Source organism: Buteo buteo, chromosome 7 (assembly GCF_964188355.1).
Source record: "Buteo buteo chromosome 7, bButBut1.hap1.1, whole genome shotgun sequence".
Lineage (NCBI taxonomy): Eukaryota > Metazoa > Chordata > Aves > Accipitriformes > Accipitridae > Buteo > Buteo buteo.
In genome coordinates, this window is record NC_134177.1 from 5,526,877 (window position 1) to 5,538,990 (window position 12,114).

The 12,114-nt window shown below is 44.1% G+C and overlaps 1 protein-coding gene across 1 annotated transcript in view; it reads left to right on the top strand.

Annotated features, from left to right (window-relative positions):
• The window catches only part of LOC142032581 (uncharacterized), a 204,933-nt gene that overhangs the window by 148,695 nt on the left and 44,124 nt on the right, over positions 1-12,114 (top strand). Inside the window, exons 10-16 of the mRNA XM_075031353.1 lie at positions 1,607-1,744; positions 3,847-3,969; positions 4,549-4,671; positions 5,644-5,802; positions 8,361-8,492; positions 10,763-10,891; positions 11,254-11,382. Of these exons, the coding sequence (XP_074887454.1) occupies positions 1,607-1,744; positions 3,847-3,969; positions 4,549-4,671; positions 5,644-5,802; positions 8,361-8,492; positions 10,763-10,891; positions 11,254-11,382 (933 nt within the window). The remainder of the gene's footprint in view (positions 1-1,606; positions 1,745-3,846; positions 3,970-4,548; positions 4,672-5,643; positions 5,803-8,360; positions 8,493-10,762; positions 10,892-11,253; positions 11,383-12,114) is intronic.

Below are 12,114 nucleotides of genomic sequence, written 5' to 3' on the forward strand. Positions count from 1 at the left end.
ATGGGGAATTGTGAGTAGTGCAATGGTGGAGGAAATGCAATTAATATGTAGTTACAAAATGATCTGTTATGGGGATAAAAAAAAAGTGGGTTAGACCACTTAGGTTTTATTGTGATTTTCTGATAGTATTTTTTCTCGATGTTCAGCAAATCTCAGGGGACATTGATTCTCTGTGCCTTATGTACAATATTAGAGAGCAAACAATAAAAATAAAAACATTCTGCATATATTTATGATCAGGATTATGCCAGTGTTTGAGCAATTTACAATCTTTGTTTATTCTTTCATTTCCCCAGTGGCACGGGGAAGAACTGTTATTCCAGTTTTATTGATGAAGAACTGAGACAAAATAAATGATGAAGATAGTGTATAAAGTCAGATACTGCATTTGATCACTGGGTTTCCTAAATCGCAGCTCAACACACTGGACAGGAGACAGGTTTCTTCTCCCTGGTGCAAATAATCAGACTATGCATGAGATGTAGCCCTCGATATATGTTCTCCTAATTTATAACCTTTTCCAGCTAGACTTGCGTTTCTTGTCGGCAGGCAGGTTGCTCCCTGGGGGCACAAAAAGGGATCAGAGCCACGATGCAGATGTGTCTGTGAGCCACGGCAGTGGGGAAATGCCATCCTTCTGTACCAGACCTGATGGCTGCCGCTCTGAGCTTGCGTGTTTCTGGACGTGCCGTGGCTCCTTTAGGGAGGGTGTTTCTCAGTTCTTCTACACAGTATGGGAAATTAATTCCTCTCTAAATAGCTCTGTAACAAGACAATCCGACTAATTGTCTAAAGAGAAACTTTATAACTGACCTTATACATTCTTTTCATCCTAAAGAAATCATTTAATGAAGTACCTTGGTGGGAATGAGATGGACAGATGTTCCTTTTCCTCTACACGGGTTTCTGCTGGACCTGGCCAAAACATTGTGAGGACTGTCCAGCGCAACCGAGTGCCAGAGGATGGGGTGGTCTGTCAGGGCGAAGGGGGCTGGCGACAGCATCGTACTACCACTCTGTCTTAATTGTAGGGGGACAAAGTCACAGCAGAGGAGCTGCCATGTGTCCCCTTGAAGGGACATCCAAGGGTCAGAACCTGTGCATTGTTTTGTTTTGTGATTAGGTGTCAGGCTAAGGTGTAAGGCATTTGTGTTTGGTGGATGTTTCAGAATCCAACTCTTTCCCGTCCACATACAAAACTAAAAGCTGCTTTTTGGAAAGCATAAGCAGTCTGGGTTGAGATGGACCACCCAGGTTCCTCAGATGCTTCCTTTCCTCCTCTGGGGCAAGGGCAGAACTCGCCATTGCGTTCAAACAAAGCATAAATCTCAGGAAACCTGTGAATGTTCCCGTAGCAGACAGACTGCTGAAACAGTGAGCCGGCTTCATGTCACCAAAGTCAAGAGCATCCACTGTTATGACACAAGGAGACAAATACCCAGAGTTCAGTGACTCCAAAACGTGCTCTTCTGGGGTGTGTGTGGGAGCTGAGTTTATATTTCCTGTTACAGTCGGCTTATGGATGCTCTTTTACAGAAGGCTTATTCTCCAGTGACTCTCCCCCGTGCTTGCTTTTTAACATCCTTTCGATTTATTTCTCTGCAAGGCATTGAAATGGAAATTGTCGATAGCTGCCAGGACAGCAATGGTGGCTGCTCTCACCACTGCGAGCACACGACTGCGGGGCCACGCTGCTCCTGCGACGACGGCTATCGCCTCGATTTTGATGGCAAAATATGCGCAGGTAATGCGTGGCAAATGCCTTGTCTCTGTGGGAGGAAGGAGGAGGTGTGGTGGGTCTCTCTGCAAGAGGAGCCTGCAGGAGAGCTGTCGCTCAAGTAAACACCTTCCCATCCCCTTCCCTTTTTCTACAAGTTTTAATTAATACTATCCTCTGGCACTTCCTCAGCCGCTGCTCCAGCTTGCCTTGCTCTACATGTTTGCTGGGCTTATTAATTAATGAGGGGAAGGAGTTCTGCCTCCCAAATGGAAGATGACACTTCGGTGCGTCACCAGTTGCCGTGGCCATATCTCACTGTGTCCAGCCCAAGCATCGCTTCCCTGACCTTTTTCTTCCTTCCCTTCCTCAGCCAGCAGCTGGGAAGAGGGTCGGCTCTGCCTGGGAGCGGTAGCACTGCTGTTCTCAAGTGCTTCGTGCGCAAACTCCACTTTGTGTTATGGAAGTTGCTGTACTTCCATCAGATTTGCTCAGAGATGAGATTGCACTTCTAGCTGTGAGAAGTCTCACTTAGGAAGTGAAAGCAATAGAGTTAGCTTTGTTTTTATTTCAAGAAAAGAGCTTTAAAATTCCTTCATGTTTTAAATGATTTTACAATGTGGGTGGTTTTTTGTTGGTTTTTTTTTTGTTGTTTACAGCTTTTGCTATGCAAACTGTATCTCATTCTGGTTTAGGCTTGCTGTCACTATGCCATTAAAATTTTAAAGAATAGCCAAGAAGAGGCGGGGGTGGGAAAAAGAGCAGGTATCATAAAGCGGTATAGTAAGTCATGAGGAGAGGTAGAGAGCAGGAGCTCTGGTGAATGTGAGAGGCATTACAGACAAGAAGGGTCTTGCAACGAAAAAAGCCAAGCGCAGGAGAGAGGAAGGAGCAGGGGAGGAGGGAAGCACCGAGGTCTGCAAGGGCGGTTGGAGCTGGAGCTTAAAAAACAAAAGAAAAGAAAGTGAGGGAGGCAGATCTGGACCCAGAGCCTGGCAGGGGTGGGATGGGTTACGCACTCTTGTTTGTGTATGGATGAGAGGAGGCAGAGCAGCCTCCTGCCCGCGCCCCGGCTCAGTGAGCTGCTGATGGAAATTCCAGAGGGAAGCAGTTACTCTGGACACAGCGAGGGAAGCGAGAGCACAGGGGAAGGCTTTGGCAAGGCTGAGGACATGAAAAGCTGCTCTTAACAGCAAAAAATCTCCTTTTTGTTGGATGCACATTTCTCATTCCTACACAGACAAGGGGCTGTTTCTAGACCCCAGAGCAAGGCATCGTCTGACGTACTGCAGAGGAGCTCGGCTTGTGACATTTCTGGAAAACACTCCGTGTTCACTTAACCTACATTAATCATTTTCATGCTGACCTCCTCACCTCGATTGATTAATTACATTTTCTTTCTCCTCTTTCTCCTGTCGGTGTTTCCTAATAATGTTGGTGCTCCTTCCAAGGTTAATTGAGACACTGACCTTTCCCATCTGCGGCTGCTCATCTGGGTAACGTTCAAAAGCATTTTGCAGACTCAGCATTGACAAGGTGGCCCTTGAATGGCCACCAACCCACTCAGCAGGCTGCAGGGGCTGAGATCAGCTGAGAGCCTGCAGTGAAAAGATAACAGCTCGATTCTCATATCTAATCACCTGAACAGTGGTGTCGACGATACCAATTTGTGGATGGACGCAGGACAGGATAAGGCAATGGGCAGTTAGTTATTAAAAATTGCACCTAGCAGGCTGCTGGTGTCCGGCAAATGCGTTGCGGGATCAGAGCATTGTTTCACTGTTAGTTTGCATTGAATAAGGTTGAACGTAAAACAGTTAAATGTAAGTTACTGTTAAATAGATGGGGTTTGTGGGCTGGTGAAACCTAGTTGTTGTCTGTTTTGTAAATCGCCTTGCGGCGGCTAAGACTTGCAGAAAAGATGCCTCTCCCTGGACATGGAGGGTATTGGGTGCTGTGGGAGAAGGTAGAAGACAGCTGCTGTCAGGATTCAGACAGTTTTTTTATGTAGGGGAAGAGAGAGGAGACAGAGAAAGGCACGTGCTTAAAAGCGCAGTAGCTCCCGAGCAAAACTGCGGCAGCAGCTCAGACCGTGTCCAAGGGCTGAATGAGCTGCCCCTTCCTTGCAGAGCTGGACGAGTGCGAGACCGGAGAGTCCTGCTGCTCCCAATTCTGCATCAATTATGCGGGTGGCTACGAGTGTGCCTGCAAAGCGGGGTTCCAGCTGAACGCCGACGGCTGCGCCTGCGACGGTGAGTCCTTTGATACCGGTGGCTCAGTCTAACTAAGCACAACAGCGGGACGAAGAAATGCTGTCAGAGCTCATCCCAGGGCTTTGCGGGCATTTCCCTAATAAGAGAATCAGTGACCGTATGCCTGCTTTGCTGATAAGGTTTACAAATGTATAATTTCCACTTTGTAAGACTGGAATACAGTAATAACCCGGCATTCAGCACAGAGAAGTGGGGCTGTGGTAGATGAGCCAGCAGAGAGGAACTTTTCCTCCTCTCTCCCTGGACATTGTATATTGATGTGTGTTAAAGACTACTTCTACAAAAAGAGAGCCCTCAAAATAACCAAAGGATCAACTGAGCTTAACAGCTTAAAGCAGCTGTTTTCACTTGAGACAAAAAAGGTGAAATAATCTATTCCATGTTGCCCTGAAATGTTTTAATATCTCCAATACCAGTGAGAAACGGAGAGCCCCAAAGCACTAAGAAAATCAGGTTTTCTTATGCGCAGAATAATTTTTCAGATGCAGCCAGGCACAGAGTGCGCTCTCCAAGCAGAGGGACTTGCACCTAATCAGCATTTATATCTGCCTTTTCTAGATGTGGATGAATGTCGTCTTGATAATGGCAACTGCGACCATTTCTGCGTTAATTCTCTGGGGTCGTACGAATGTGCATGTAAGGAGGGTTACAGGCTTGGTGTTAACAGACGGTCCTGCATCGGTAAGTTATTTCTATATCGTGCAGGCCGCTAAGTATCTCCCACTGATTTAAAATGTGAATTTGGAACTGGGATTTCCACAGATCCTGGGATTTTGGAAGCCCAACTTCAGCCATCTCTGAACATGGCCAGGGTAGAGCTACGTGCAACATGTGGATCCCGAGTTCATCCTCAAGTAATGGGTTTTGCCAAAGATTAATGTGAGATGAACGCTTAAATCCCCTGGATAGGTTTGAAAATGTAAAGCTTGTGTTTTAGAAATAAATACTATTCTTGACAGTTTTCTTGCACTATTTGATGAAGTTTAACATCCTGTGGAAAAAAGGTAGCCAGATTCTGCTTTGATGAACCACTAAAGTTTTGGGGGTTTTATTTTTCCACTAAAGTCAGTGGTGTGATTCTGGATTTCTGCCAGTGTAACCAGTACAGAGCTTAGCCTAGCAACTTAATTTTATAACCAAGTTTAGCACCTGCTAAGCCTTGGGCAGACTTTGGTATTTTAACCAACTCCAAAAGGAAAGCCAACTGATTTCCCATCATTTTAAGGCTCAGATTTTAGTTTTTCTGAAAATAAATCGGACCGCCAGCCTCACTCTGTAGTTGTCATTTCCAAAATGAGCTAGAGTAATGACCTTCATTAGCTAAACATAATCTGAAACTTCAAGTGAGGAAAATGAAACTCTCCATTAGATATTTTTTTTTTGACTCTCCAAGACCAGAGTTTATTTCCAGAAGAAAGGAAAGGGAAAGATTTATTCCCCCCCCCCCCCTTTTCTCTTTTTTGGATAGCAGAAACTCTGTTTATAAATACAGATGAGAAAATGAATCAGCTGCGACTGCTGTGCAGACTGCACAGGGGTGTAGCTGGAAAATCTACTAACATAATTAAAAAAAAAAAAAAAAGTTAAATGAGAGAAAAGTGTCATGGAGGAAGACTTGGAGCCAGGCCGTGATGGCATGTGTGTGTGTGTCAGCCCTAGGTGGGGAGGAGGTGGATGCGGAGGAGGCAGCGGGGTTTGCCGCGGCTCCGGGGCTGCAGTTCAGAGGTCCCCCCCAACTCCTTCGCTACACACTCGGTGCCGTCTACGAGGACGAAGACCCCCGAGGAGAGCTCACTCTGGTGCAGAGGGTCGGTGAGTGAACAAGCGTAGCTTTTAGCCCACGCAGCAAACTGGGGGAGTAGTCTTGGAAAGAGGATTTGGGGTGAGAGTGGTGCTGGGCTGGCCAGGCTTAAGCAGAGGAGCGATGAGCATTAATCCTGCTTTCTGCCACGCCGGTGGGGAGGAGGCATCGCCACATGTCCCATCCCAAATGGGATACCTTTGGGGAACAGGGAGGCTCCCCAGTCGCAGCTGCTGCTGCCTGGATATGGCGGGGAGGGATGCAGAGGGAGCATGGGAAGGGAGCAGCACAGCAAGCAGGGGATGGGAGGCTTCTTGGAAAAACAGAGCGACCACACAAAGGCCCAGAGGCAACAGACAGAGAGATCATCTTCACCCTGGGGGCAAGAGGATTGCGTGGGTTACTGCAATGCGCAAAACCCACTGGAACAGTTCTACTGGGAACAAGCCCTTGGGAAATGCTCCCTTTCTCCTTGAGCTAGGAAGGGGGCTTGTGGGGGCACATGTACCTGTTTACAAGCCATTTTATAATAATTGGAGGGGGTTTGCTGAAGATATTTGCATTTTTGTTTGTGGAAAAAACAACCCTCTGGAGATTCGGGTCCCTTTTGATGCTTTGAGCCTGTTCTCCGAGAAAAGCTTGGACCCATCCATGTAAAGCTCAGCTTGGCCAAGGGCTTGGCACAACTGGTGACAAACAGAGCGCATGAGCACACACGGTCACAGGAGTGGGTGCAAAGCAGCTTTGCCCCCCACCTGGATTTTGCATGACTTCAGTCTTTCCACCTGCAGGTGGAAACATCACCACTTCAAGAGTTTTATGATTTGAAACCCTGTGCTTTCTTTTTGATGAGCACAGTATTTGCTGGTGGGTCACCAGGGAGGAATGAGATTTCTTATTTTTGTTACGTATGTCCTGTGCTTTTTATATGAGCTCTAATTACTCATCCGAGGACTGTGCCCTACAGGCAAAAATCAGGAACTGGTCCTGGCTTTAATAAAAAATTAACTTATTTTTATGAACAAAACTGTTAAGACCTCCCAAATCACATAGCATCCAGCCGGACTCAGCGACACTGATAACCAATTGGGAAACTGATAAATGAGATAACCACAGGCAAAATTATCAGGCCTGGAAACCACAATCAAATATTTATTGACCAGTTTTTACATGTTTTATTTATGTTTAGCCACATAAATTTGGGTATTATCAGTCATAGCTGAGCATCTGCACTTTTTCTAAAGCAGAGGCTTTGTAGCACGTGTGGGTTTGTAGGAAAAGGTGGTGGAGGAATGAAACTTTTAATGGCTTAGTAAGTTCTTTTACCTCCCAGATGTTGATTTATTTCTCACACTTTCAGACATATTTTTCTGCTGCTATCTATATTACAAAAATACAGCTTTAAACAATAAGCTGGTGCAAGTAATTAACTATTTTCTGTAGATTGAATGACTTTTTAATGTAGAAGCATGACGTTTTTAATGGTAGTCTGTATTCTTCTCCTGAAGTATGAATTTGTAACCCGTTCCAACTGGGAGCACTGGGATTCTGAATGTCCCTGAAAGCTTGGGCATTTGTTCAGCTTCAGAAAAAGGAACAGTCGGGTGCTGAGACCTAGAGGAAATCTGGCCTCACATAGAAAATTGCTGGTGAAAAGCAACCAGCCTGCTGACTTACTGTTAGCTGAAATAATCTGCCAGCTCGCTTTCAGGTGTTGTTCAAAATCCCCTTCCAAAAAGCCTCCAGCCACAACCATAAAGCCTCAAAGGCAATAAACTGACCGTGTGGATAGGATCTTAGTGTCACTGAGGTATTTTAGCAGAAAGTAACATTAATTTTCTATGCCTTTCTCAATAGACCCAACAAAGAGAGAACATGAACGTGCTTGTGTCTGTGGGTGCAAGGGAGAAAAGGAGGGTGGGGAAGGTGAGGGAGGAATGTATTTTCATACAAGGTTTCCCATATAAACTAACCCTTTTTTTCATATCCATGAAGAAAAAAAGCAAGTGATAAATGCATGATTATGCTTTGTTTTCCTAGGATAACACTCAGACTATGCTGTTAAAAATATCACTGAACTATGCTTAAATAGCACCGCATCCACCTACTGCAATAGAATAACAAAAAGGATAGCCTAGCAAGGAGAAAAGGAGATTCTCTCCCAAGAAATACTTTTAATTATATACAATATTATCAAGCATTAGGTGCAAATTCACTTTTTCTGAAGGCAAAATATTTGCTTTTAAAAAGTAGTTCTAAGTGCTCTTTGATGTGGAATTACAGCATTTAAGGGAGTAAATTCCACCTAAAGTCCCAGCTTTCCTTTTATTTCCTAAAATTTGAAGAGGAAAACTTGGGAGTCTCCATTTGGGACTGTCTTTTGCGATGAATCAGTGGTATTTGCAACGCTACCAACATTAATGCGAACGACATGAATACTTTTCTTTCAGACTGTCAATGTTGTGTAGGTTCCTTTTTGCACTTGTGCATTTGGAACGATAGGTAAGAGCTTGTTGGAAGTATTTTGTCTGGATGCTCACTAAACCTTCTGTATATTTTTTCATTTCAGTTTGCCTTGATAACACTTTTGGCAATGACTGTAGCTTGAGCTGTGAGGATTGTCTGAACGGAGGCAGATGTAACAGTGAACACAGTGGCTGTGTTTGCTCACCTGGATGGACCGGCATTATCTGTAATGAAAGTGAGTACAGTGTATTTGAAAGGTGGGGGCTTTGTCCTAGTGCTGTGACACTGCAGATAGGTAGGAAATAGGAATAACCTGTTGTACTTTTAATCTGTAAAGCTCTCTAAGGAGCACAGCTGCCTCACAGGCCGATCAAAATTTTATTGTAATGTGGCACATTAAATAGAAATTGTAAGGGATGCTTACCTCAAACAGCAAGGCCTCTGCTCTCCAGTGCGGTACAGTACGGTACCCCTTCCTAAGTATTTGTGTCGGTATTCATTCCTATTCACTCTGCTGCTGAAAAGTGCCAAGGTTTGGCTGCCATGCTTTGCTGCACAACTTGTCTCGCTGACTTTCAGAAGTCTGTCCTGGCAGGTGGTGTGACAGTCTGGGTGGACATGTATACTAAACTTGATGTTTTTCCATTAGAGCATCCCAAGACATTGCTTTTTTTTTTTTCCTTGTGTTGGCAAACTTGGGCCTGTTTTTTTCCCTTATCATTCTTTTTATTATCAGCATCATTTTCTTGGGATGGTTAATTTTTAATATGGGAAATTGTATTTTTCAGAATTCTCTTACCAAGTCAGCCAGTGCCCTTTGCAATAGCTTTTTACTCTCCTTATTCCTGCTTCCTGGCAGAAGTTATTTCTGATTCAAAAGTATGTGTCAAAACCAAGTGGAAAGATAGAGTGGCAATTTCTGGATGTACCATGCACGTTTCTTCACCTGCAGTTTGGCAAAACTTGTCTGCTGCTTGTCTGAGACTTCACACAGCAGGTCTCCCACATGTTTGAGATGGATCCCTCTGTTTCATGGTGTATGGCGTGATGGCCCATCATACTCAGAAAGTCTGTGCTGTCCCTGAAGAGACAAAGTGACGATGAAGAATTATTACTTAGCGTTGGTAGACAGCAATTTTCAGGTTAAACACCATTGAGATTGTTTTGGAGGCATCATCGCAAGGACAGAACTATAGAAAAAACAGCAAATGATTGAAATCAGCAGTCTTCCTGTAGTTATTTTGGGCGGCTGATCATGGGTTTGGTTTGTAAATGCTAGGGACAGCTGCGAGAATAAGAATGAGGAGGATTGAAATGATAATTTCTAGTCTACCTAAGACAGTTCAAGCTATCCAGTTAGGATATTCTTAGTTCTATTCATGGTGCTCTAGTGGTTCAGGATAGATTATAAAAATTTCAAGACAGGATACAAATTCTTTAGTTCACTTAAGAAATAATAATAATATTTTTGCTCTATATTTACAGTACATATCCATGCATGTAATCTGGTAGAATTTGCCTCTGGAATTTAAAGAAACTCAATGGGATTGCATTATTGAGCCAAACCTGCAGTCCAATGAAGTAGGCATTGACAGTGATAAATACAATATATAATCTGTATGAATTAGCCATATGTGATTGCTTTCACTCTTTTCTCTCGCTTTCTTAATATACTGCATAGTGCATGGGTTTAGGGTAAGCTAAGCAGTTGAGAAAACTGGAACAAAATTTCTGTAATAATGACAGAATCACGGAATGGTGTGGGTTGGAAGGGACCTTTAAAGATCATCTAGAAAAAACCCCCTGCCATGGGCAGGGACATCTTTCACAATAATGCACCAAAGAAGGCGAATGGAAATTGATGTGAAATGTCAAGTTTCTTAATGTACATTGATGAAATGTCAGTTAAGTCAGATGACTCCAGCAATTGTATTTACTCAGCTAGCTCAGGCTGCAAACAGTGGAGCAAGGCTTCATTTCACAATTTGTTTTGTGCTGGAGCGATGAGGGCTTTAGGAAAGAATCCCATGCTATTGTGGATGCATTTCTACCATGATCATCTGGGGAATTTAAGAGGCTATGTTAGAAAAAGACAGTTATTTTTGCAATAGTATTTGGGAGGAAGAAGAAAAAGATGTTTAAAATAATTATCTCCAAGTATTCAAAACTGTGCTCTGATTTTTAAGCTTTGCACTTCATAGGCAATGTCTTTTGAGCCTCATGCATTGTGTGGAGGGGAGCCTGTGCAGAGGAGAATTTGGATACATCACATAGTACTTCACATAAGTAAGCTTGTTTAATTCAGGTGTCGTTTTCAAATTATCTAGTAAATACTAGATGGATGTGTATTACCTTATATAAAAGGAATATGACTTTGTTTAGAGCCCACTTGACTAAAGGGACTCTTTCCTTGCTTGGTTTGGATGACTGGAGTCTTATTTCGCTTCGTTTCTAGCGGAGGGAAAGGATTCCTTGGCCCATTCATCTTCCCTGCTCTCTCCACAGCTTGCTCCCCCGGGACGTACGGCAGAGGCTGTGCCAGCGTTTGCAAGTGCCAGAACGGAGGCTCCTGCGACCCCGTTACAGGGCAGTGCCGCTGCCCGCCCGGCGTGCACGGCAAGCTCTGTGAAGATGGTACGGCTCCCCTCATCTTGCTGGCTGTAGTGCGTGCCTGAAACCTCACCGCTTCTTTCCCATCGCTTCTATCTAGATGTAATTGTGCGTGGTAAATCTTAGGGGTCTGAATGAGAACGGTCTCTGTCGTGCGAGACGTGCTGTAACACTGCAGCTTGCCTTGCAGTGACTTTTGTTTAAATAATAAGCAAGATAGAGGGTGAGAAAAAGCAAGCGCCTTGTACGGATGGGCTGCGCAGAGCCCCAGGTCAGCGACAAGTCAGCGCGGTCTCTTCTGTAACATCAGCTAAAAGAGAGCTGATTTGGTGTTTGTGTTTTACCACTTAACGGCTGATGCCTTGCTGTGTTTGTGCACTCAAAAGGTTGCCCAAAAGGCCTCTTTGGGAAGAACTGTAACAAACCGTGCAACTGTGCCAACAACGGCTATTGCCACAGACTCTATGGAGCTTGCCTGTGTGACCCCGGGCTCTACGGACGCTTCTGCCATCTTAGTAAGTCCCCATCATTTTTCAGGTCTGTTTATTTAACACATGCACAACGTAACAGTCTTAAAGATTCCACATCATGTAGAAAATGAGCAAGGCTTTGGGTTCTGTCACGAGCCAGGAGTAGCAGGAGAACATGACTTCTGATGCATGTCAGGAAGCCCCAGAAACTTCATTAATCTTTTCCTCTAGCAAATAATCATTGCCATTAGGACTGAGATTTACTGATGCACAAAGGTGAGGACTATAGGTCCGGTTAGGATAGGCAGGTTAACATTAGGGTTGTTGGTGTGGTTAAAGTCTGGTTGGAGGTAGTTAGTGGCTGCCGATACGGTTGGAGTTGGACCTGAGGAGCAGGGCTGGCTGGGGCAGGACAAGGGCAAAATGTTAAATGGGAATAAAAAGTATCAAAACAAAACTGTTGCAAAAGAGATGGTCAAGTTTCTTTGCACTTACTGGTTTTGTTCATAAAATCTATGCAAGACTGAAAAATAGTTGTGGGGGGTTTTGTGGTTTTTTTTTGTGAAAGCTTTTGTCTTGGAGTGTATCCAAATATTTTTTCATTCAGAAACTTAACTAAGTTTGCTTTGAAGCATTTCTGGTTCTTGCATTCACCACATATTGCTTGAAACGAAATGAATTACTTAATGTAGGAATCATGTAAACTAGATTTTACACACCCACACGTTAATAGGCACTGTCATAGGAATGTGGATGTATTTGCTGAAAATAAAATGA